Source organism: Aquarana catesbeiana, linkage group LG02 (genome assembly GCF_042186555.1).
Source record: "Aquarana catesbeiana isolate 2022-GZ linkage group LG02, ASM4218655v1, whole genome shotgun sequence".
Classification (NCBI taxonomy): domain Eukaryota; kingdom Metazoa; phylum Chordata; class Amphibia; order Anura; family Ranidae; genus Aquarana; species Aquarana catesbeiana.
The window spans coordinates 30,566,632-30,593,876 of record NC_133325.1 but is presented as its reverse complement, the minus strand read 5'-3'; the positions used below and the strand labels follow the sequence as shown (position 1 = coordinate 30,593,876).

Genomic DNA, 27,245 nt, shown 5'->3' with positions numbered 1-27,245 from the left:
TAAGCCCTAGTTTAAAATGCTTGCAAAATCCACTCTATTACAATATTATAGTATGTACAATGTGTGTTTCTGTAATATTATTGTGCCAAATACCTTTTGTACAGCATCACTTGGTGCTCAGTAGGCATGGGCCGAACACCCCCCCGGTTCGGTTCGCATCCAGAACATGCAAACAGGCAAAAAATTTGTTTGAACATGCGAACACCATTAAAGTCTATGGGACTCGAACATGAAAAATCAAAAGTGCTAATTTTTAAGGCTTGTACAGTATGCATGGTATTGTCTTAAAAAGTGTTTGGGGACCGGGTCCTGCCCCAGGGGACATGTATCAATGCAAAAAAAAAGTTTTAAAAATGGCTGGTTCTTCGGGAGCAGTGGTTTTAATAATGCTTAAAGTGAAACAATAAAAGTGAAATATTCCTTTAAATTTCGTACCTGGGGGGTGTCCATAGTATGCCTGTAAAGTGGCGCATGTTTCCCGTGTTAACAACAGTCCGAGAGCAAAATTAAATTTCTAAAGGAAAAAAAAGTAATTTAAAACTAGTACTAGCGCTAGCGCTAGTGCCGGCTATTAATGAATTGTCGGTTCTCTGCAATACACATTAAAGTCATTGAAAAAAACGGCCTGGGATTCCCCCACAGTGCATTACCCTACCCTTTGTGTCTGGTATGAATATTAAGGGAAACTGCAAACCAAAATGTAAAAAAATAAAATGCGTGGGTTTTTTTTTTTTTTTTAAATGGCGTGGGGGTCCCCCTAAAAATCCATACCAGACCCTTATCCAAACACGCAGGCCGCAGGGAAAGAGGGGGGGATGAGAGAGCGCCCCCTCTCCTGAACCATACCAGGCCACATGCCCTCAACATGGGGAGGATGTCCCCATGTTGATGGGGACAAGGACCTAATCCCCACAACCCTTGCCCGTTGGTTGTGGGGGTCTGCGGGCGGGGGGCTTATTGGAATCTGGAAGTGTCAATAATGTTAAAAATGACAAGAGACGGTTTTTGACAATTCCTTTATTAATCTCTTCTCTTTCCCTGCTTCTTCTGTTCTTCATTCGGTTTTTCTTCCTCCATCTTGTTCTTCCCCTGTTTCTTCCTCTGCTTCTTCCTCTGCATCCTCTGCTTCTTCCTTCGGCCTTCTAGTTCACATCTCCCTCCGGCTTCTTCTTCCCCGCTTCGTTCTTTGGACGATCCGCTTCCATGGGAGGTTCCTGCTGTGTGACGCTTCTGTTCTTCTGACACTTCTTATATAACTGAGGGCAGGGCAACCCGGTGACCCCCGCCCCCTCTGCGCCACGGGGAAACCCATAGGGAAGTCCCAGTGAAGCTTCCCTATGGGTTTCCCCGTGACTTCAGAGGAGGGCGGGGTCACCGGGTGTTATATAAGAAGTGTCAGTAGAACAGAACCGTCACACAGCAAGAACCTCCCATGGATGTGGATCATCCGAAGAACAAAGCGGGGAAGAAGAAGCCGGAGGAAGATGCGGATGAGAAGGCCGAAGGAAGAAGCAGAGGATGCAGAGGAAGAAGCAAAGGAAGAAGTGGGGGAAGAACAAGATGGAGGAAGAAAACCAAATGAAGAACAGAAGAAGCGGGGAAAGAAGAGGTTAATAAAGGATTGTCAAAAACTGTCTCTTGTCATTTTTAACATATTTGACACTTTTTTTGTGAAATAGTAGGGGTACATTTGATCCCCTTTACCAATTCACACAGGGGGGGCTGGGATCTGTGGGTCCCCTTGTTAAAGGGGGCTTCCAGATTCCGATAAGCCCCCCGCCCGCAGACCCCCACAACCGCCGGGTAAGGGTTGTGGGGATGAGGCCCTTGTCCCCATCAACATGGGGACATCCTCCCCATGTTGAGGGCATGTGGCCTGGTACAGTTCAGGAGGGGGGGGCGCTCTCTCGTCCTTCCCTCTTTTCCTGTGGCCTGTCAGGTTGTGTGCTTGGTTAAGGGTCTGGTATGGATTTTTAGGGGGACCATTTTTTTATTTTGGCGTGGGGTTCCCCTTAATATCCAGACCTAAAGGGCCTGGTATGGAAATTGAGGGAACCCCACGCATTTTTTAAAAAAAAATTTGGTTAGGGGTTCCCCTTAATGTTCATACCAGACCCAAAGGGCCTGGTAATGCACTGTGGGGGAATTCCAGGCTGTTTTTTTCAATGACTTTTATGTGTATTGCAGAGACCCGACAATTCATTAATAGCCGGCACTAGCGCTAGTACTAGTTTTAAATTACTTTTTTTTCCTTTAGAACTGTCATTTTGCTGTCAGATTGTTCTAAACACGGGAAACATGTGCTACTTTACAGGCATACTATAGATACCCCCCAGGTACGAAATGTAAAGGAATATTACACTTTTATTGTTTCACTTTAAGCATCATTAAAATCACTGCTCCCGAAAAAAGGCCATGTTTAAAACTTTTTTTTGCATTGATACATGTCCCCTGGGGCAGGACCCGGGTCCCCAAACACTTCTTATGACAATACCTTGCATATTAACCTTTAAAATTAGCACTTTTGATTTCTCCCATAGACTTTTAAAGGGTGTTCCGCGGCTTTCGAATTTGCCGCGAACACCCCAAATTGTTCGCTATTTGGTGAACAGGTGAACAGCCAATGTTCAAGTCAAACTCATGTTCGACCTGAACAGACAGCCCATCCCTAGTGCTCAGCTGACCTCCCGCTGCTCTTCTCCTAGCTGTCAACAGGTGATCTGTCCCCCCCTGCAGTGCTCGGAGCAGGAAAGAGAGCTCCAGTGGGTCATGGAAGCGCTGAGCGATGCTGTACCAAAGGTATGTGGCACAGTTATATTACAGAAACACACACATTGTACATTATATAGTACTATAATAGAGTGGATTTTAGGATTTTACAAGCATTTTAACTCGGTTCACACTGGGAATTCCTGACAGGCAGAAAGGGAGAGGGGGAGAGAAGACAGCACATTACATGGTAAGACCTACCCCGAAAATAAGCCCTACTGTGTCTTTTGTTGCCAAAATTAATATAAGATCCGGGCTTATTTTCAGGGAAACATGGTAGGAAGGAATGGATGCTGCAAGATGATTGGATTCAAAGCATAGGTGTGCACAGCCTACTGCATTAGGGTGTGCACCCCAAATCTCAAACACACATGAACGCCACCTGCTGTCACAGAAAGGAGGCTCTGGTGTTGGGAGACAGTTGATTGGGAGCATATTACATTACGCCCTAAATATGGGTGTAACGTCTTCCTACTGTTGAACCTAGCCTTTAATATAATGGGGGGCATTTACACTGGCCACTAGCACCCCCAACCACCCACCTTGTGCTGTCCCTGGATAATGCTAATGCACATGGGGTGATTAGGGTGTGCCCAGGCACACCTGGCACACCCTGTGCGCACGCCTATGATTCAGAGGTAAAATAAATTGAGGTATAAACTGGGCTTCATAGTAGAGATCTTTACGATGAAGCTCAATCTTTGGGTGAAATGTGTCAGAAAACGAGGTCCCAAGAAGAGCTTTGTGTTTTCACACACCAAAGTAAACAAACTTAACACTGTAGCACTGGGCGGCTAGGCCCCTTTCACACTGCCATGACTTAAAAAAGTTGCACAATTTTGCCCTGATTTTGCAGCCGTGATTTTGCTGTGATTTTTGCAGCGATTTCAGGGAATGCCTGTGTAAACTTGAGGTCATGGACCTCAACTCACATCAAAGTCAGACCAAAGTAGTACAGGGACTACTTTGAAGTTGAAGGGACTTGAAGTCACACAGATATGAATGGTTATCATTGGAATCATGGGGTACGACTTTGTCATGCGACTCTGATGTCCAAAGTTGCAGGAAAAGTCACACAAGTGTGAAAGGGGCCTTAACCCAAACAAATAAGAAGAACAGCAGTGCAGCAGATTGTAACTGTCACAATGTGAGTTGCCATTTGGCTTTTCATCACAATAAATCTGTTAACATACTACACTCAGATTGTGCACTGCTGTTCTTCTTTTCTCTTTGCCTAGAGATACTTCAGTCTCTTCAGAGGTGCTGCATCTGGTGCATTGAGATCAGTGGAAAGTTACCCTGAACAATCCAGTTGGACTCTATGAACTTTTTGCTGTTCTGCATAGATCTTTATGTACACACAACAATTATTGCACCATATACCCCATTACTACTGTGCTGAGAACCCAAACAACTGTGAAGGATGACCATTCTAATGTTGGGTCTCTATCCAAGGCTGGTAAGCTATGTCAATGCTACCCTCTTCAGACTGGGGAATCTTAACAAAAAGCATACAGTATACTAAATTATACTTCATGTACAGCTTTGAAGCATGGGGGTTGGCCTCTGTGACTATTGTGCATTGGTCCTTCCCCCCTCTTATGGAACGGGGCTATAGATGAGTTTTTTATTTTAGAGGAGAGAAAATACACAGACTAGCTTTGCTCTGAAGAAGAGGGCTTATCCCTTGAAATGTGCCAGCTGGCAAATCTGATTGATGCCAGGGTTGTGGGAGTTTCATCTCTAACTTAGGACAACCTAGCCACTTGTTTTTTTTTTACACTGCTGTTCTAGCCTGCAGATATTGTGAGTATGCACTTGCCTGGTTTTCATTCTTTAATAAAATGTTGTTGGCAATGCACTAGGCCTCTGTGCCCTTTTGTTTTATTTATAGAGCTTTATGTTTCTCAGGAACAATAAAGTTACCTATGCTGGATATTTTATATTTTATAATCATAAAAATGCTTTAGCTGGTTTGTGCACAATTAGTGTGTTCTTCTCCTACATCCCCCCAAACTCAACTTCAAGTTACCCTTTTGATGCCCTTTCATGTACTGTATGAGGTTTGCCAAAGCAAGGTCATTGCACTCTACATCACAGATTTTACTCCATACTGCCAAACTAAATTTTGTTCGGATCTACCTTTTGCCCTACTCCTCCCAAGGTTTTTTTGGGAGGAGTAGGGCAAAGAAAGATTCAGCTTATCTGTTTTAGTGACTGTTTTTGTCACCAAGACAGAAAGTGATGGGAAATCCAACACTTTACAGTTTTCACAAGCAATGCTAGGACAAGGCCCTTTAGCACCCAACGCAAAAATGCCAAAATACACTCCCCCATGGACTGAGAACATCCTCAACACCATAGGTTGAAGGTCCTGCCTTTTTTGTACCCCTCTCCTGTTGAAGTGCCCAAGGCAGCCACCTTTGTGTCAGCCCCTCGCCCTGGCCTATATCACCAGGGAAGGAGAATAGTGAACATCTTCCAGTGGGGATACCTGTAAAAATCTGTATTTCACATAATTTTTGGGAGATTTCCTGTCACTCCTGTTGTGTTTAGCTTTAAATGTGTTTCCATTAGAACAGCCTTTCTCAACCTTTTTAACATAAAGTAACTCTTGAAATAACATTTTGGTTTAATGGAACCCTTGTTAATAACCAATATAGCTCACAGTATGTTAGTGTGATGGTCAGTGGGAATACTGCTTCTTACAGTTTGCAGGCATTGGAAAGAATCCCCCTTATATATAAAGGGGCCAGAAGTTGTTTCATGCTCAAGGATCCCCTAGCAACCCCTGGCGGAACCCTAGGGTTGAGAAAGACCGTATTGGATTATTGAACAAATTTCAGTGGCGTGGCTATGGGGGTGCGCACCCGGGTGACACCCGCCAGAGAGCTGACACCATCGCGTACAGGGGCGTAGATAATGGGTGGTCAGGAGGGTTCAAACCCCTCCAGTGCGACCATCCACAGTGCCACAGTCTGTCTCCTCCATGCACTGATACGCACTGCCACGAGAGAGAATACCTTCCACTTTGTCAGCTGTCCCGCAGCTATGTCCTTGGATCTGAGCCAGCAGCAGTGATGTATACCAACATCCCTTGTGCCCAGAACATGCCAAGCATGCAGCAAGATACCGGGCACTGGAACAATTTCTGCATTCCAGCGCACAGCAATGAAAGGAACAATGTACTGTGGGAGAAGACATCTCTGCCCACAGTACAAGCAAAGTTGCAGTCTGGAGGGAGAGAGAGCAGTACGGGAACCTCTGATCAGGTATGTGATCAACAATTGGGCAGTGGAGGAGGCTAGGATTGAATGGTATTTAAATTGAACCCCCCTCCCCCATGACCACCAAGGCTGGCAGGAGGTGGGTTAACTTTCACTGTATGACCACAAATGCAGATGGGGAGGTTGGTGGGTTAAGATGCCAATGCCTTGACCAGCAATGCAGGATGGGGATGGGAAATAAGCAAGTTTAAACTTTGAGTTCTGTTATTTGTATATGATATTGTTATTCAAATATGCTAGTTGCTTGGTAGTTGTTAATGGCACTTCTATTGACATTATATGTACTGTTATATGGGGGAAAAATATTGGTGGGGTGGACAGCACCAGGCGACAACAAGCCTAGTGACGCCACTAACAATTTCACCAAACTATGGCATGGTTGTATTATGCTGTATTTATCTTTGTAATTTAACAGCATGGAGATGTTTTTACATATATCGGGGAGGAGTTTGGGTCAGCAGGACTTACACTTGTACAAAATGGCCAGGAATCTGCAAACATACACGGGTGATTTTTTTTGTCTGAGGGTGGGATTTCAGTACATGGGGGGCAGGGTTCTAAGTTAACCCAGGTTTACATTTTAGAGGGTTTGAAAACTACAGTGAGTGGATTTGGTTATGGTGTTTTATTAATTATTTCTGTTTAATTAGTTTCCTTTTTCATATTTATACAGCTGAGAAGAGAGACTGCCCCGTGTGCAATTCTGGTAAGAGAACTGAAAAATGTATTCATTGAGATATATAGGGTTATGTGCTTAGGGGGCAGATCAGTGTCCAGGCTGGCCAATCCTTCCCTTCAGAAGGGATCATGTGACCAGATGCCTAGGCATTAAGGGCACATTCACAGTATGACACTGTGGCAGCTAGCAGTGAGAGATGGCGCCAATCGGCTAAGTTGAGAGGACTTGGCGCCATCTTGCCGGTGACAGGAAAAGGAATGACACGGCTTCCTCCCTAGCACCGTAAATGACATTGCCGGGTCTCCCTGGGTCACTTCCAGTCACGAGGCTCACGAGGTGACAAGATGGAAAGAGCGGACAGGCCCGCAGTGGCCGCAGCATTCCAGGAGACCACAGGGGGTGAGTCGGCCTTGCTGGTAGGGGTAATGATGCTGGAGGGGGACCCCGACTCTTACACCTGCGGGATACAGTTAGGGGCATTGCTTTGCTAACTTGCATATTTGTCTCTTATAGGGGAGGACGTTACTGTCCAGGTGGTCGCCAGCCATCCTAAAGCTCCTTCCCGCTCTAAGAGATGCAGATATTGTAATGAGAAATTGCCACAGGATCACTCAAAACCCTTTTTGTTTCAAATGTATCCACAAGCTAGCGGGGAAAGAAACATCTCAGGTTATGAAAGACTTTCTCTCCATACAGACGGAGATTTTGTCAACCTTTAAAGCTTTCCAAGCAACCCTTAAAGCTAGAGGCCCTGAACCCCATACTAGCAGAGAGGGTTCTTTAGAGGAGGGTTCCCAGGAGGGCCCCTCCTCTAACAGGGCAGACAGGGCTGTTTTTAACCACTTAAGCCCCAGACCATTTGGATGCCCATTAACTGACAATTGCGCGGTCGTGCGACGTGGCTCCCAAACAAAATTGATGTCTTTTTTTCCCCCACAAATAGAGCTTTCTTTTGGTGGTATTTGATCACCTCTGCAGTTTTTATTTTTTGCGCTATAAACAAAAAAATAGCGACACTTTTGAAAAAAAACACATTATTTTTTACTTTTTGCTATAATAAAAATCCCCCAAAAATATATAAAAAAACATTTTTTTTTTCCTCAGTTTAGGCCGATAACGTATTCTTCTACATATTTTTGGTAAAAAAACCCACAATAAGCATTTATTGATTGGTTTGCGCAAAAGTTATAGCGTCTACAAAATAGGGGATAGTTTTATGTCATTTTTATTAAATTTTTTTTTTTACTAGTAATGGCGGCGATCAGCAATTTTTTTTATCATGACTGCGACATTATGGCGGACAGTTCGGACAATTTTGGAGCGATTTTGGGACCATTCACATTTATACAGCGATCAGTGCAATTAAAAATGCATTGATTACTGTGTAAATGTGACTGGCAGTGAAGGGGTTAACCACTAGGTGGCTCTGTAGGGGTTAAGTGTGTCCTAGGGAGTGATTCTAACTGTGGGGGGAGGGGCTTTGTGTGACATGACACTGATCACCGCGCCCGATCACAGGGAGCGGTGATCAGTGTCCTGTCACTAGGCAGAACAGGGAGATGCTTGTTTACTTTAGCATTTCCCCGTTCTTCCTCCAAGTGAGACAATCGCGGGTATCCAAGCGGACATTGTGTCCACGGGACCCGCAATCACAGTCACAGAGGTCGTGGCAGGCGTGCGGGCGCGCCCGCAAACTGCTTCTTAGAGGGCAATGTACAGGTACGTTAATCTGCCTGTACATGCCCTTCTGCCGAGGTATATCAGCGTGAGCCAGTCGGCAAGTGGTTAATATTGATTGGACCCTGGCCAGAAATTTCTTGGGCCCCCACCCCCCTATGCGATTTCGCTCTCCACCTGCCTGTACACCATGGACTGGGGTGGTGAAGGGGACCCATCAATAGACAGAAAACTCCTAGGGATCCTAGAACTCCTGGGATCAGTGACAGTGCTGGGGGAGGGTGGGTGTGTGTGTGTGTGTGTGATCAATAGCAATGCTGATTTTTTTTTTTTTTTTTACCGACTATCAATGTAAAGAGAAGTTTCAACACCAATGTAATAGGGGTTTTCACTGACCACTAATGTAATAGGAGAATTCACAGTAACCACCAATGTAAGGTGGAATTTACACTGACCACTAATGTAAGAGGGACCTTCACACTGGCCACTAGTGTGAATAAAAGGATTGTACCCCAAGCCCCAATGTAATGAGAAGATTTACAATGACCACTAATGTAAAAGGGGATTTACACTGACCACTAATGTAATAGCATTCACAGTAACCACCAATATAAGGAGAGATTTACACTGACCACTAATGTAAGGGGACCTGCACACTGGCCACTAGTGTGAATGAAAGGATTCTACATCAAGCACCAATGTAATGAAAAGATTTACACTGACCACCAATGTAACTGAGACATTTAGCCTGCGTTCACATTTGTGTGTGTCGGGAATGCATGTAAAAATCACTTTCCTGACACCACAGAAATGTGCTGCCTTTTAGCAGATACCCATCAGTGCCATTAATTGTTGATGACACCCTCACGCATCTGCTGACATGTGCTGTGCAACCGTATGATTTTGAAAATGCGTTAGGGACTTTCTTCTGGATTTCTAGCGCATAGAGCAGCCCATTGAAATAATCGGGCTCCCCTACACGCAACCTATATCTTTATCCACTCTGTCAGCACACCTTTGCATCTTAAAACCCCTGCTAACCTCTGCACCCCAAACCTCCCCCATCCTCTCCACTCCAACCTTCCACCCCTTTAACTCTACCTGCCTCCTCTGCTCATCTTTGCACTTCCTTACCTCTATACATCCCTTCCTTGCTTACCTGTGCACCCAAACTGTAATTCCTTCTCTGCCTACCTCTGCACACACCACACTACCCCCAGCCCCCCCCCACCAATTTGCTTACCTTTGCAGAACAGGCTGATGTTAAGCTGAATGACCACAGTTGCAGGCAGGACTTTCAGGCATGCCCCTTTATCTCCCCCAGTGGGCAGCATTCAGCAGAAGTGATGGTGGATATGACCTCAGGGCGGTGTGATATACATATGAATGCTGCCTCTATTTACATATGAATGTCACTGGTCTGTGGTCATTTACATATGAATGCTGTCACTATTTACATATCTGTTTCGGTTATTTATATGTAAACACAGGGTCTGCAGGTGAGTCATCTGTACCCAACAATAGGGCAAAGCTGGGCAGCAATAGTAGCTGCACTTCACACTGAGAAATCGGGACAGAGCATGGGACTAAAACTTAAAGGGTCAAGGGAATTTAAACCAGGATAGTTGGCAAGTTTGAGGCAGCTGGTTTTGGCCCCAGAACAATAAAAATACAAGGAATAGTGGTACATACTGTAGTATATGAAATGTAACTTAAGTCCATACAAGAGTCCTTTCAGCTGTATAGCTCTGTGTGAGATAGCAGTCTGTGTAACCAGGGCAGCCTTGCAGGGGGAGTTGAAGAACACTCCAAAACATGTGGAAAGAAAACAGGAAATAGGCGCCACTTAATTAAGACTGTATTGGATTAATAAACAAAGTGTATTAAAAACTCACATTGAAGTATCTTTACAAAGGCAGAGTGGAGTCCAGTGAAAACGTCCAATCTCTGTCTCAGCTGTCAGTGCTGATCTCGTCCTGTTGTACATTATATAGTACTGTAATAGAGTGGTTTATTTTACAAGCATTACAGCATTACAGCAACCTCTGGCGGAACCCTAGGGTCGAGAAAGACTGCATAGAATATTGAACAGATTTCAGTGGCATGGCTATGGGGGTGCGCACCCGGGTGACAGCCGCCAGAGGGGTGACACCATCACGTACAGGGGTGTAGATAATGGGCGGTCTGGAAGGTTCAAACACCTCCAGTGCGACCATCCACAGTGCCGCAGTCTGTCTCCTCCATGCACTGATACACACTGCAGTGAGAGAGCATACCTTCCACTTTGCCAGCTGTTCCGCAGCTATGTCCTTGGATCTGAGCCGTGGGGACAGCAGTAGTGATGTTTACCAACATCCCTTGTGCCCAGAACATACCGAGAATGCAGCAATAATTTTGCTGCAACCATTGGCTCCACCCCTGACTTCCCCTCCTTTGCCCTGCCCATGTGAGAGAAGGCGCCACTATACAGTAAGCATTGGCTCTGCTTCCTCTAGCGCTGGCTCCAGTGCTGCACTGCACCTTTAATTACATAAATTTAACCCCCCCTCCCCCATGACCACCAAGGCTGGCGGGAGGTGGGTTAACTTTCACTGTATGACTACAAATGCAGATGGGGAGGTTGGTGGGTTAAGATGACAATGCCTTGACCAGCAATGCAGGATGGGGATGGGAAATAAGCAAGTGTAAACTTTAAGTTCTGTTATTTGTATATGATATTGTCATTCAAATATGCTAGTTGCTTGGTAGTTGTTAACAGCACTACTGTTGACATTATACGCACTGTTATATGGGGGAAAAAATATTGGGGGGGGGGCAGCACCAGGCGACACCAAGCCTAGTGACGCCACTGACAATTTCATCAAACTATGGCATGGTTGTATTATGCTGTATTTATCTTTGTAATTTAACAGCATGGAGATGTTTTTGCATATATCAGGGAGGAGTTTGGGTCGGCAGGTACACTTGTACAAAATGGTCAGGAATCTGCAAACATACAAGGGGGATTTTTTTCTTTTTGTCTGAGGGTGGGATTTCAGTACATTGGGGGGCAGGGTTCTAAGTTAACCCAGTTTTACATTTTGGAGGGTTTGGAAACTAGAGTGTGTGGGTTTGGTTATGGTGTTTTTTTTATTATTATTCTGTTTAATTAGTTTATTTCATATTTATACAGGTGAGAAGATAGACAGCCCCATGTGCAATTCTGGTAAGAGAACTGAAAATGTATTCATTGAGATATATAGGGTTATGTGTTTATGAGGCAGATCAGAGTCCAGGCTGGCCAATCCTTCCCTTCAGAAGGGATCATGTGACCAGATGCCTAGGCATTAAGTGCACATTCACATTATGACACTGTGGGGTTGATTTACTAAAACTTCAGTTTGTTCAATTAAGCTTTGACAAAAAAAACAAAAAAAACAAAACAAAAACAAACTGGAAGCTGATTGGTTTCTATGCAGAGCTGCACGAGATTTTGCACTTTCCAGTTTTAATAAATTAACCCCACTGTTTTGAGTGGACCTCGAGGATACCAACCAGCTTAAATAAGACTTGCTGAGCTATACTTCCAAAAACTCTGCATATTGCACTTTTCTTTCCCCACACATTTATATACAATATGGGAACGTACTAGAGATGAATGTATTATTATCATGGTCATTGTTACAGCAAGCAGAGAGGTGTAAACAAGCTATAAGGGGAAAGAATGGAACAGAAGTTGCAAAAAGCAAAAATTTCTGGGAAATACGTTTCCTATTTTTTTTTTTTACTTTTTTGTTCTTTATTTTTTTGTTTAATAATTTTTTATTGAGTTTTTATGAAAGAAAGTAATTACAAAAAGAAACATTTATGTCACAAACTGGGTTCAAACATTAAGAGAAGCAAAGTCAGTTTCAATGCTCGGAAATGTACAATAAATATCAAGAAGCCTGAGATACATTAAACAATTCTGTATATTCAGAAAGGAGGATGAGAGTCAATGTATCAATTGGGTAGAAAAGAAGACTTCTGTCTTTATAAACATAGAAATCAAAATATAAAAACAAGATGAAAAACCTTGCTGCAGTTAGGTAAGAGAGATGTAATGTAACGAACAGAAAGCATAAGATGCAGAAAACTTGATAATAGGAGAGAAAATGAAAAGAGGAAAAGGGGGGATAGTAAATAGGATAGAGGGTAAAATGGGAGGGAAGAGGGTGGGGGGGGGAGTGCTGGCATACATGTGCGAAATGTTGAGTGAACAAAACATTTTTTTTTTTTTTTTTTAAGACGATATATAAGTAGTGAATTTATGAGATGTGGACTGAAAATTTACCCAAGGAGCCCAAGTGGCTGAGTGTTTTTCTGAAGTCCCTTTGCTGTTATGGGTAATACTCTCCATGAGTTGAACTTCATCAACCCTCTGCAACCAGGTCCTAATAGGCGGAATTGCCACTTGGCCCCAGAAGGCGGGTATTAAAGCTTTGGCTGTGTTCAAAAGATGAGGAATGAGTGAACGCTTATATGGGCCTATGGAGGTTGCAGAGGCATGAAAAAGGACAGTCCACGGGTCCATGGGCAAATTGACCTCCGAAATCTGTGAAATCAAGTTGCAGATGGCCTTCCAATAGGGGCGAATGAGTGGGCAAAACCACCAAATATGTGCATGAGTGGCTTCGTTCCCACAGTTCCTCCAGCACAATGGGGAACTGGCGGGGAACATTTGGTGAAGTCTAACGGGGGTATAATGCCACCTAGTGAGTAGTTTATAATTGACCTCTGCCATCTTAGAAGCTAGGGAGGAAGTGTGGGCCAATTGTAATATCCTATCCCTTAGATTGTCCGAGATGGGAGAACCCAGATCAGCTTCCCATTTTGCTAAAAAGGGTGGAAACTCAGGATTTTGAAGGGCAATAATAGCTCTATAAAATAGAGAGATACTACGTAAGGGAGGGTCTTTTGGGTAGAATATATCTTCTATTCGATTTAGATCTTGCAAACCTCTAAGCGGGTGAGGGAGAGAGCTTAAGAAACATTGTAGTTGATAGTATCTCCATTTGTCTAGAAATGAGGCAGGTTTGGGGTCAATAATCAAATGTAATGGTTTAAGTGTATTGCCACGGAGGACGTGATGTAGTAAGAGGGGTTCTCTGGGTCTCCACGCTTGGAAACCGGGGTCTAGTAAACCTGGTAGAAAATATTTGTGATTTAGAAGAGGTGTTAAAGGAGAGTTATAACCCCATGAGAGTTTTTTATGTAGGGCGTCCCATATAGCCAATGAGGATATAGTGAGTGTTGAGGTGGAACGGTCAAGATTCCTGTAGGAGCGGGGTATCCAAGGGACTACCGAGAGGTCAGCGCCGCTCAAAAGACATTCAAGTTGAACCCATAATTTTGAATCAAGAGCATACTTCCAGTCGGCTATCCTAGAAAGGACAGCCGCCTGATAATACGCCTTAAAATTAGGTAGTGCCAGTCCCCCAGACATCTTGGAGCGAAATAGTATCTCTCTAGATATCCTGGGGTGACCGTTCCTCCAAATAAAACGGGAGATCATGGTTTGCAAAATGGTGAAGAACCCCACTGGAACCCCTAGTGGGAGCATTTGGAAAAGAAAGAGTATACGGGGCAATATATTAATTTTAATAATATTTACTTTTCCTAGCCAGGTATGAGACAGATTGGACCATTTTCGTAGATCTTCCCTAATCCTGTTAAGCAATGGAATGTAGTTGTGTTGGAAAAGGGAGTGAAGGTTGGGAGTGAGGTAAATACCTAGATATTTCATATGTTTTGGTTCCCATCTAAAGGGGAAGAGAGGTTTCAGGGAAGACACCTCGGATTGGGAGAGGTTAATGTTTAAAATTTCCGATTTTGATAGGTTTATTTTGAAATTAGAGATTGACTGAAAAACGGAAAATGCTGACATTAGGTTAGGTATGGAGATACGGGGTTGTTGAATAAAAAATAATATGTCGTCAGCATATGCTGCGTATTTATGGGAACTTTTACCAACTCGAATACCTTGAATATCATCATTGTTCCTAATTGTCGCTAGAAAAGGTTCCAAGGTAATAGCAAAAAGGAGGGGGGACAGGGGGCATCCCTGCCTTGTACCATTATGTAGAGCAAAAGAGTCACTCAGCGTCCCGTTGATTCTGATTTGTGCTGTGGGGTTAGAGTAGAGGGATAAGATACGGTAGAACATCTTAGGACCCAGTCCAAAATGTCTCAATGTCATTCTAAGATAGTCCCAGTCCACCCTATCAAACGCTTTTTCAGCATCAGTGGAAAGGAGTAGGGTGGGCTGGGCGCTTCTCCGAACATACTGAATTAGGGAAATCGCTCTGAGGGAATTGTCTTTTGCTTCTCTATTGGGAATGAAACCCGATTGGTCTTTGGAGATCCAGTTGGGCAGTAGGGGGAGTAGGCGATTCGCCATTACCTTGGCAAATAATTTGATATCTGTATTTATTAATGAAATTGGCCTATAACTATTACAGAGGGTAGGGTCTTTATCAGGTTTAGGGATGACAGTAATGTGAGTGGAGAGGGATTCTGGGCGTAAGCCTGAGGATTGGGAAACTGAGTTTGCATAAGCTGTAAGACGGGGAAGCAAGATGTCACTGAATGTCTTGTAGTATAGAATAGTGAACCCGTCCGGGCCGGGTGCTTTTCCAGAGGGAGTGGACTTCAATGCAGCCTGAAATTCCTCTACCGAGAAGTCTGCCTCTAGTTCTTTAAAGATTGATGCAGGTAATTTAGGTAGTTTAGCTTCTTTTAAGTAGGAGAGCATGCGTTTACGTCTCTCTTCCTGAGGTAAAGAGGATAAGTCATTTTTGACATTATAGAGATCTGCATAAAACTCCTTGAAGGCCTTTGCTATGTCTGGGGTTGCATGCGCGAGCTCTCCTGATTGTAGTTTAATTTTGGGAATAAAGGACTGCGTTTGTTTAGCTTTTAATGACCTAGCCAATAACCTACTTGGTTTGTTTCCCCATTCATAGTATTTTTGTGATAAGCGTTGGAATTTTCTCTTAGTGTCTAAGTTAAGAAGAGATTTTAATTCCTCTCGTTTAAGTGTGAGTGATTGGAGATGTTCATTATGAAGAGACAGTTTATGTTGTTTATCAAGAGTAGCTATTTGTTGTAGGACCTGTTCGAGTCGCTGACCATGCTCTCTTTTCAATCTAGCACCAAGTTCAATGAACCGACCTCTAATAGTGACCTTATGAGCTTCCCAAACAATGGAGGGGGAAGTATCAGAGGGTTTGTTTTCCTTGAAAAATTGTGAAAGATGAGAGGACATTATGGAAACCTCGGCTTCATTAGTTAGAAGGGAATCGTTGAGTTTCCAGTTATTAGTGCGGCGTGGTAGAGAAGGCATAGACAGCGTCATCGAAACAGGTGCATGATCCGAGATAGTTGCGGTGCCTATGTGGGCAGACTGTAAGAGGGGGAGGTGAAAGTGATCTAGAAATATATTGTCAATTCTGGAGTATGAATGATGTGTTGTGGAGAAGTGTGAAAAGTCTCTTTCTTTGGGATGAAGGAGGCGCCAGACATCCATAAGTTGGAGGTCCAAGAGTCTTCTTTTAATAAATTTCAGGCGTTTAAAGGAGATATTAGATCTTCCTTGGGACGTGTCTAGTGTAGGATCTAGGGACATGTTGATATCACCTGCTAATATAATAAGACCTTTGGCAAATTGTGATAATTTGGTTAGGATTTTTGATAAAAAGGTAGGTTGATTTTGGTTTGGGCAATAAACGTTTGCTTGAGTACATTGGGTATTACCGATGAAACCCTGGAGGAAAAGAAAGCGGCTCGAATCATCTGCTAGCATGTCAGACAAACAAAAGGATATACTTCTGCTAAATCCAATGGCCACTCCCTTAGCTTTATTAGTGTCAGATAAACTGTAGTACCATTGCGGAAAAAGAGGTGAGGTCAGTTTAACCGGTGTTGTATGAGTTAGATGTGTTTCCTGAAGAAAAACAATAGAACAAGCGGCTTGTTTTAGTTCACGGAATGTTTGGTGCCGTTTAGCTGCGACATTAAGACCTCTAACATTATACGATAGGAGTTTCAATGTAGTCATTGTTACATCTAGGTAGAACACTTCAGTCTATGCTTCCATGCATGCCAGCAGGGGAGAGGGGGGGGGGAAGGAGGAAGAAGAGAGAGTAAGGTAAGAGATAAAGAAAAAAAAAGGGAGAAAGGAAGAGTGAGCTTATAGAAAAATCATATACATGAATTAAAGAACTTTTGGGAAACGTATGAATAACACGCAGAAATCTGCAGTGGTCCCATTGGGGAAAGAGAGATCGAGCGGCCATCCAAAACCTTAAAAAGGGATTGGGTAAAATAACTTCTAAGGCCGCACGTCCTCGTCAACCCCAGAAGGAGGGGGGGACTGGGTTGTGTTGTCGGGGAGGAGCAATATAAGAAACGCGCCCCAACAACGTTCGGCCTTTATCATATAATCAACTTGTAATTAAAAATAGACAAAATTAGTTCCAGCTAAGTAAAAATAAGAGGTCATGTAGGTAGAGGCAAAAATCAACTTAAACCTTGAGAAACCTACTGAGCAGCATAAATTGTAGACCAATACTGATACATCAACAAACTAACAAAAGAACATGAAAGGAGATCAGTGGTCAAACTAAACATAGGTCAGAGTTTATCAAAAATAGTCAGGTAAGTGTACAAAAAAAAAAAAAAAAAAAAAATTAACATTTGAATTCTGGCTTGGCATCAATTTGCTGTAGGAGATTAAGCCTCTGTACTGGTGAATCGTGGTTGAATGAAGAAAGGGCAAAGGACAATGTTGCGCAGTTCATCCATTCTTTTGTGCAGAACCCGGTAGAGAGGAGCGACTTGCCTTTGAAGGGGTTTTTCTCCAGACTGAATCTGTAAGATTCGAGAATTTAGGAATGGAGTTTTGCCAGCCTGAGAGTTCCAAGGGTGGAAGATTAAGAGCTTGCAAAAAGGTTGTAAGTTCCTCCGGGAACCTTAGTGTGTGGGATCGGCCATTTTTTGTGGCAATCAGGCAGGCTGGGAAGCCCCATCTATATGTGATCCCTTCTGTGCGCAGGAGGTCAAGAAGCGGTTTTAGAGCTCTACGCCGGTCTAAGGTGTCTTTGGAGATGTCTGGAAATATGGTGATGGTCGCCCCATCAAAATCTATGTTAGGCAGGCCCCGCATCGTCATCATAATTGCATTTTTATCTTCGAAGTAATGCAGGCGACAGATAACGTCTCTGGGTTGGTCAGAGTTAGTATTGCGGGGTCTCAGAGCCCGGTGTACCCAGTCAAAGCGGAGTGGTGCGGTGACAGGATTACCCATAATGGTGTTGAAAATTCCTCGTATTGATGGTTCTAGGTCACTGTCTCCAGTAGCCTCGGGTAGGCCTCTGACCCGTATGTTGTTTCTTCGATTGCGGTTCTCGAGGTCTCCGAGCTTGTATAGGGAGGCCCGTTGAGCAAATGCTAGCTGGGTAACAGTGTCTTGCAGTTCTTTAATAGCTAGAGCTTGGGTGTCCTGCCGTTGCTCCGTCTCCTCCACTCTGACTAGGATGTGGGACATGTCAGTCCTAACTGCAGTTATCTCTTTTTTAATAGATTTTTCCAGGTTATGAAACATGCCTGCAAGTTCTTTTTTAAGACCGCTCATCAGCGTAGACATTTCGGAGCCAGCAGGGGAACCTGGGTCCTCCATGAGATCGGAGCAGTATGAAGAGGCTGGAGAGCTTCCCCTCACAGAGGCAATGTGAGATGAGGGAGAGGCGCTTAGTCTCGAGGTTCGGGCCTGAGTGCCGCGTGCGTTAGACAAATATTGTTGAATAGAGCCTGCAGATATTGAATTAGACAGTGACCTTTTGCCAGATCTTTTACCTGCTGTGGAACGAGATTTAGTTGATTTGGAAGGCATAACTGGAACTGTTAGGCCGGTAGTCGTGTGGGGCACTTCGCATCTACATCTGCTCAGTGTCAGTCATATTTCTATATACTGTGGTTGCTTGTAAAGGTTATAGAGGAAAAAGAAAAAAAAAAAAAACTTTTGCGGATATTGAAAGTCCCCCCTCAGCTGTAGATCAAGGGGAGAACTGATTGAAGTAGACTCTAGATGAATAGGTGCATTGTTTGCATTGAGCAAGTAAAGTTACAAATGTGATTAGGGAGTATTTGGAGTACAAAGATGGCCGCCGACCTCCGTGGGTAGGCCGGAGCCTCGGACTTTCCTGACAGGCTAATCCGGCCGGGTGAGCACCGATAGCGCCGAGGTCTCGGGTGGCTTCTTATGGGCCCATAAACAAGATTTCCCACTAATGGGGGGCCGACCGAGAGGTGGATGTTAGATGGAGGAGTATCAGGTACTCACCGCTGTGTAGAAGGCGAAATATGACGGAGCGGTGGGCCGCTGGGTGGCGTCGGACCTCCGGGGGTCGGTGTGTCAGAGGAGGGATCTCCGGATGGAGGATACCGGGGCGGAAGAATCCCGAGTGCGGGCTGGATGCAGTGCAGGAGCTTCTCGGGGGTCTCCGGTCCGGAGCTACGGAGAACGGGAGGCTCCGGATGCCAGGTAAGGCCCAAGATGGCGGCGGGCGTCCGAGGCTCGGACTGAGTTGTAGGCCCCGAACCGCTTCCAGGGGTCAAAAAGGGCCAAGAGGGTTGAATATTCCCCAGGGGTTGTAGCCATGAGTGTCCAGATACCCCTGAAGTGTGTAAGTAGCCACGATGGGATGAGGAGGGGCAGGGATGGCTTTGGATGCGGATAGCCTAGGCAGAGCAAAGGCAGTGCACGTCCTCGCTGTTGAACGTCCAGACACGCCCCCCTACTTTTTTGTTCTTAAATACATTTGGCTGAAACAAAATAGTATCAGAAAATCGCCAGAAAAAGCAAATACTGTGCACAAATGGGGAGAAGGATTCACTTCCCTCTCAGAAGTGTTCTATATGAACTTTGCATATGGAAATAGCTCAGTGATCTCTGTACAGCACTGTGTAATATGTCAGAGCTATATAAATGTATAATAATAATAGTGCGGGACATTTGAGTGCAAAATTTGTTTATTAAAAAGAAATCATACAAACATACAGCTTATTAAAGCGGAGCTCCGCCAATTTTTTTTTTTTTTTAAGTCAGCAGCTACAAATACTGCAGTTACACTTACCTGTCCAGGGCGCCCGCGATGTCGGCACTCAAGGCCAAACCGTCTCTCGGTCCTCGGGTGCTGGTAAGGGAATCAGGAAGTGAAGGCTTGCGGCTTCAATTCCCGGTTCCCTACTGCGCATGCGCGAGTTGCGCAGCGCAATACGGATGGTCCCTGCTGTCTCTGGGACCCATGGGTTTCCCAGCAGACAGTGGGGGGGGGGACAGGAAGTGGCGTAAATAACCGCAAATTCTGGGGCTATCTATGCCGGAAGTGGGTACAGATACCTGTAATACACAGGTATCTGCACCCTCCTCCCCCCTGAAAGGTGCCAACTGTGACACCTGAGGGGGGGGGAATCCGATGAGTGGAATTTCCACTTTTGGGTGGAACTCCACTTTAATACATAAAAATAAATGACAACTAAACAAAAACAAGCGTGCTTACATCAGCAGCTTTCTGACAAAATAACATAGATAGAAACATATTTTCTCAAGTCGTCTTCCAGGACGGCACCCTGAGAGATGACTGGTCCCACCTGACAGGAAACACAATCAACAAAGAGGTTAAAACCCCCGCCCCTCCCTGTGCTCCTCAGTTTTTTGATTGTGTTTCCCCACAGTGAAACAGTGTTATTTTCTTAAAGATCCGAAGCTGTGGGCTGGTGGTCTCCCCCTGGGAGCCAGACTGCAAGCTTGTGAAGCTTCTAGGGTCCAGTAGGGCTTTGCCCTTCCTGGGGGGTCTTCCCATCGTCTCAGGGGGGGCAGCAGATTCTGGAAGAGCCCCCTTGAGAGATGAAGGACCCCGGGTAGAGTGGGGTACCCAGAACTTCAGGGACCATTTTCCTGCTCCTTCCCCCCTTACCTGGCAGGTTTCCTTTACCAGCGGGGGGAGCTGGCGGTCGAGTCTCCCACGGGGTGCGGTGTGCGGCATACCCCGGACTCCTGGTTGCTCCTACAGAGTGTCGCGCTGGCGGCTAGCAGCGATAGATGGTACCGATCGGCTAAGCTGAGAGGACTCGGCGCCATCTTGCCGGTGACAGGAATATGAATGACACAGCTTCCTCCCTAGCGCCGGAAAATACATTGCCGCACCTCCCTGGGTCACTTCCAGTCGCGAGGCTCCAGTAAAATGGCAGCGGGGTGACAAGATGGAAAGAGAGGACAGGCCCGCACTGGCCGCAGCATTCAAGGACACCACAGGGGGTTAGTCAGCCTTGCTGGTAGGAGTAATGATGGGGGAGGGGGACCCCGACTCTTACTCCTGCGGGACACAGCAAGGGGCATTGCTTTGCTAACTTGCATATTTGTCTCTTATAGGGGAGGACGTTACTGCCCAGGTGGTCGCCAGCCATCCTAAAGCTCCTTCCCGCTCTAACAGATGCAGATATTGTAATGAGAAATTTCCACAGGATCACTCAAAACCCTTTTTGTTACAAATGTATCCACAAGCTAGCGGGGAAAGAAACATCTCAGGTTATGAAAGACTTTCTCTCCATACAGACGGAGATTTTGTCAACCCTTAAAGCTTTCCAAGCAACCCTTAAAGCTAGAGACCCTGAACCCCATACTAGCAGAGAGGGTTCTTCTTCCCAGGAGGGCCCCTCCTATAACAGGGCAGACAGGGCCGCCTTTAATATTGATTGGACCCTGGGCAAAAAATTTCTTGGCTGCCCCCCATGCTATTTTGCTCTCCACCTGCCTGAACATCATGGACAAAGGTGGTGAAGGGGACCCATCAATAGACAGAAAACGCCTAGGGATCCTAGAACTCCTGGGATCAGTGACAGTGCTGGGGGAGAGGAGGGTGTGTTTGTGTGTGATCAATGGCAATGCTGATTTTTTTTTTTTTACCGACTACCAATATAAAGAGGAGTTTCAAAACTAATGTAATAGGGGTTTTCACTGACCACTAATGTAATAGGAGCATTCACAGTAACTGCCAATGTAAGGTGGGATTTACACTGACCACTAATGTAATGGGGACCTTCACACTGGCCACTAGTGTGAATAAAAGGATTGTACCCCAAGCCCCAATGTAATGAGAAAATTTACACTGACCACCAATGTAACTGTGACATTTATTCTGCGTTCACGTTTGAAATGTACTGCCCTTTAGAAGATACACAGCAGTGCCATTAACTGTTAATGACACTCCCACATATCTACCTCTATACATCCCCTCCTTGCTTACCTTTGCACCCAAACTGTGCCTACCTCCAGGGCCGCCATCAGGGGGTACAGCCATTACAACTGTAAGAAGGCAGAAGAAGAAGGCAGGACGGGTGAAGGGGATCCATGCTGTGCGGTATAGAAACAATCTCACGGTTTCTGCAGTTCTCGTGTCATTGATTTTAGACATTGGGCTCTTTATTGCCACACTGGCTACTATGTGCATGTGCAACCCTCGTGTGACAGTGATCTGCCTGTAATATGCTTCTCAGCAACATGTCAGCTTTGTAAAAACAAGCTGGGACCAGGTAGGAAGTTACAAGTAGGGGCTGTAAAGGAAAGGGAGGGGGGCTGTTTGTGTACAGGGAGGGGCCAGAGGCTTGCGTGTGTACAGATTTGTGTATGTGGTGCTGCCATATGTACAGGTGTGTGTGTGTGGGGGGGCGGCTGACATATATACAGGTGTGTGTGGGGGGGCACTGACATATATACAGGAGTGTGTGTGTGGGGGGGGGCGCTGACATATATACAGGTGTGGAGGGGCACTGACATATATACAGGTGTGTGTGGGGGGGCACTGACATATATACAGGAGTGTGTGGGGGGGGCACTGACATATATACAGGTGTGTGTAGGGGGGTAGCTGACATATATGCAGGTGTGTGTGTGGGGGGGCACTGACATATATACAGGTGTGGAGGGGCGCTGACATATATACAGGTGTGTTGGGGGGTGGCTGACATATATGCAGGTGTGTGGAGGGGTGGCTGACATATATACAGGTATGTGGAGGGGTGGCTGACATATATACAGGTGTGTGTGTGGGGGGGCTGACATATATACAGGTGTGTGGGGGGGCTGACATATACCCAGTTGTTTGGGGGGGCTGACAAACATACAGGTTTGGGGGGCTGACAAATATACAGGTGTGTGGGGGGCTGACATATATACAGGATTGAGGGGGGGCTGAGTGCATACAGGTGAAGCCCTGGGGAATGTTGGTGGTCAGGCTCGGGAGCGGAGGGGGCAGGTCTAAAGCTGTGTAATGGGCCCAAAAATGTCTGATGGCTGCCCTGCCTACCTCTGCACACCCCACACTACCCTCTCCCCCACCAATGTGCTTACCTTTGCAGAACAGGCTAATGTTAGGCTGAATGACCACAGTTGCAGGCAGGACTTTCAAGCATGCCCCTTTATCTCCCCCAATGGGCAGAAGTGATGGTGGATATGACCTCAGGGGGGGCGTGATATACATATGCTGGTCTGCTGTCATTTACATATGAATGTTGTCGCTATTTACATATCAATTTACATATCAATGCCGGTTACTTTCATGTAAACACAGGGTCTGCAGGTGAGTTATCTGTACACAACAATAGGGCAAAGCTGGGCAGCATTAGTACCTGCACTTCACACTGAGATATCGGGAGACAGCATGGGACTAAAACTTCAAGGGACAAGGGAATTTAAACCAGTATAATTGGCAAGTATGAGACAGCTGCTTTTGGCCCCACAACAATGACATGGCTCAGGGCAGTTGCCCCTTTTGCCCTGCCTTAAAGTCGGCTCTGAGGGAAGAAGGTAGAAAACATAGGTGTCCGGAGATCTCTCCCCCCATTCAATTTATGAGGAGGAGGAAGCTGAATTCCCCAGTCAGAGTTGCTCTGACAAGGGCATTGAGGACAGTCTGGAGGAGGAGGACGACTCCAGACCAGGCAGACATATCTTTCCTTTAGATGATATGGAGGGCCTTTTTAGGGCAGTGTATGCGTCTGAAGAGATCCAGGAGCTCGCAACACAAGTGTCTACACAGGACAGGATGTATAGAGGCTGGGTTAAGCCCCAATCCAAAGTCCTCCCAATCCACCAGGCCCTTAAGCATATTATTTTGAGGGAGTGGAAGGAACCTGAAAGAAAACTTTTGAAGTTTAAGACTTGGAAACATAGGTGCCCCTTCAAGGAAGAGGAAGAGAGATTCTTTAAGGCACCTTGATTAGATGCTTCCCTCCCTCAAGTGTCCAAACAATCAGACCTCTCCTTTGAGGATGCAGGCAACATCAGGGACCAGATGGACAGATGGGCCGAGACCCTCTTGCGCAGGGCCTGGGAAGCCAGTGCAGCAGCTATGAGTCCTGCCTTGGCTTTGGCCTGTGTGGCTAGGAACGCAGACATGTGGGTCATCAAACTAATGGATCATGTGTCATGTACCTCGAAGTCCAAAGAAGTCTTGGACTCTTTAGAGGTAATTGGTAGGGTAGTAGTCTACCTGGCAGATGCAGCAGTTGAAACGGCGCGTACGACCGCCAAGGCTGATGACCTTTTGAATTCTGCAAGGAGAGCTTTGTGGGTTAAGACCTGGGGACAACACATCAAAGACTCGGCTGTGTGATCTTCCATTTGAGGGTTCCCTACTCTTCGGCACTGGGTTTGACTAGGCCCTTTCTAGGTCTACAGGGAAAGGCAAGAAATTTCCCATAAAACCTAAGTAGTGGTACCAGGTGCTGGGGGGTCGGTAAGGGCAAGCAGAAGGGAGGTCTCCTCTTCCCTAGCCAGAAGTCTGCCGACAAGGATACCAAGTGACATCAGGGTGGGGGGAAGGCTTTCCCACTTTCTCTCTCAGTGGGAAAGGATTACTCGGTGTCCCCACATCCTTCAGATAGTAAGAGAGGGCTACAGATTGGAATTACTCTCCTCACCTCCCCCAAGTTTCCTTTTGACTCACTTACCCAGGGAGCCTCAGAAAGCAGTAGGTCTTTTACGGAGTGTCAGAGAGCTGGAGGAGCAGGGGGTCATAATGCAAGTCCCAGCAGATCAGTGCGGGCAGGGATTTTATTCCCTCATTTTTGTAGTCCCAAAGCCCTCGGGGAAGTACCGCCTCATAATAAATCTAAGAAGATTAAACAGGTCCCTGCGGTACAAAAAGCTCAGCATGGAAAGCGTCTATACCAGTGATGGTGAACATTGGCACCCCAGATGTTTTGGAACTACATTTCCCACGATGCTCAACTACACTGCAGAGTATACGAGCATCATGGGAAGTGTAGTTCCAAAATATCTGGGGTGCCAAGGTTTGACATCACTGGTCTATACTCTCAGGAAGCACCTTCTGAAGGGCGTATTTATGGTCACGATAGATTTGAAGGACGCATATCTTCACATCCCTATTTTTCCAAAGCACCAGGCCCTTCTAAGGTTTACAATCCCCTCGGATGAGGGAGTGCAGCACCTTGGAGTAGTGAGTACCTTGGAGTCCCTAGGGTGAATAATCAGCCAGGAAAAGTCTTCGATGGGTCCTGCTCAGGTCAAGTTCTATTTAGGATTCCTGGTGGATTAAAAAGCACAGAAAGTTGTTTTGCTCCAGGGGAAGGTAGATCGCAGCAGTAGCGTACCTTCTAGAAGGAGAGGAGGTCTCTTACAGAAGGGTTATGAGAGTTCTCGGATTGATGATATCCTGTAACCCCGTGGTCCCATGGGCTCAGCTCCATTCCAGGACTCTCCAGCAATTCCTCCTATGCTCCTGGGATGGGAAAAGAGGAACGCTAGACAACAGGGTTTCCATTCCAGGGGGGGTGAGGAGTTCTCTGCAGTGGTGGCTCAATCCTCAGAGGTTGCAGGAGGGCCCCCTTTGGACCCATCTCCAACCCCTCAGGGTAACAACGGATGCAAGCGCCTGGGGTTGGGGGGCCCACCTGGAGAAACTTCGAGCCCAGGGCGCCTACAACCAGAGTCAGAGGAGCACTTCTTCCAACTTCCAGGAACTCGTGCCGGTCAGAGAGGCCTTAAGAATCTTCGAGGAAAGAATCAAGGGCAAGGAGGTTCAGATCCTTTCTGACAATGGAACCGCGGTGGCTTTCCTGAATCATCAGGGAGGCACCAGATCTCACTCTCTTCTGACCTTGGCTCTTGAACTCCTGGAGTGGGCAGAGCAGAGAATTCCCTCTATCTCAGCAGTACATATAAAGGGGGCATACAATGTAGAAGCGGACTATCTCAGTCAGCAGCCGATTCACCAGGAGGAGTGGGAATTGAACCCCGTAGTGTTCTCTCTCATATCCTAGCACATTGGGAGGCCAGAGATCAATCTCTTTGCCGGCAGAGGGAACAGAAAAGTGAAAAGATTCTTCTCACTCTTGAGAGAGAGGGGTTCAGAGGGGGTAGACGTGCTGGCCCAAGTTTGGGACTTCCGCTTGGCATATGCCTTTCCCCCTTATATCTGATCCCCAGGATACCGCAGAAGCTGAGTTTCTCAGAGGGCAGACTGATTCTGATCGCCTCATGGTGGCCCAAGAGGACCTGGTTCCCTTCCCTGGGAAATTGGTCCATATCTCCCCTTCAGCCCCTCCCAGAGTGGCAGGACTTTCTTCTTCAGGGCCCAGTCTGCCACCCATATCCTGGCTTCTTCAGGCTGACGGCTTGGCTCTTGAAAGGGAGAGCCTGCGAAAAAGGGGGTGTTCTGAGAGATCGATCAACACCCTTCTTTTGAGCAGGAAGCCAGTTACCAGGCGTATTTACGCCAAGGTCTGGGGAGTCTTCTTGCACTGGTGCCAGGCGAAGGGGTCTTCCCTGTGATCCTGGACTCCTGATGGATCAGGAGTTAGCAACTAAGACCCTTAGGGTCCAGGTCGCAGCCTTGTCCTGTTTTTTGGACAGGAGGTTTGCTCTGGACCCCCTGATTAAAAGGTTTTTGTCAGCCAGAGATACTGTAGGTTGTCCCCGGTGCAGATGAGAACATTTTTGCCCTAGGACCTAACGCTAGTCTTGGAATCCCTAACCAGGGCACCATTTTAGGCCGTTAGCTCATATCCCTCTTAAGTTACTCTAAACTAAAAGACAGCCTTTCTGTTGGCGGTTACAACGTCCAGGAGGATAAGCGACATCCAGGCTCTGTCAATAAAAGAGCCCTTTTTTCTATTATTTGACGACAGGGTTGTACTCAGACAGGATCCCCTGTACCTCCCAAAGGTAGTCTTAAGGTTCCAGAGAACTCAAGAGATTGACCTTCCTTCATTTTATACCAATCCTCAGAACGAGAGAGAAAGTTCCTTTCATTGTTTAGATGTCAGACAATGTCTGTTGGCTTATTTGGCTAGAATAAAGGAGTTTAGAAGGTCCAGTCACTTATTAGTTAGTTTTTTTGGCCAGCAAGCATCTAAAGCAGCCATAGCAAGATGGATCAAACAGACCATTACCTTAGCCTATAAGCAGGCTGATAGGGCAGTCCCAAATAATCTTAAGGCACATTTCTCTTGGTCTCTGGTGACCTCTTGGGCAGAAAGGGCCAGAGCATCAGTGGAGCAGATATGCAGAGCAGCCACATGGACAAGCCAGAGAACCTTCTTGAGACGCAACAGGGTGGAGTTGCTGTCACCTCAGGATCTGGCATTTGGTAGGAAGGTCCTACAAGCTGTTGTCCCACACTAAGGTAGGCCTGAGCTACTTTATCTTTTCTATGGGTGCTGTCCTGGTAGACGACTTGATAAAATAACCAGTTACACTTACCGGTAATGGTGTTTCTGGGAAGTCTTCCAGA

At 46.0% G+C, this 27,245-nt stretch overlaps 1 protein-coding gene across 1 annotated transcript in view; it reads left to right on the top strand.

The window, feature by feature from the left end:
• The window catches only part of LOC141126758 (ecto-ADP-ribosyltransferase 5-like), an 88,879-nt gene that overhangs the window by 35,962 nt on the left and 25,672 nt on the right, over positions 1-27,245 (top strand). The window contains exons 4-5 of the mRNA XM_073612735.1: positions 6,730-6,762; positions 11,585-11,617. Coding sequence (XP_073468836.1) covers positions 6,730-6,762; positions 11,585-11,617 — 66 coding nt within the window. The remainder of the gene's footprint in view (positions 1-6,729; positions 6,763-11,584; positions 11,618-27,245) is intronic.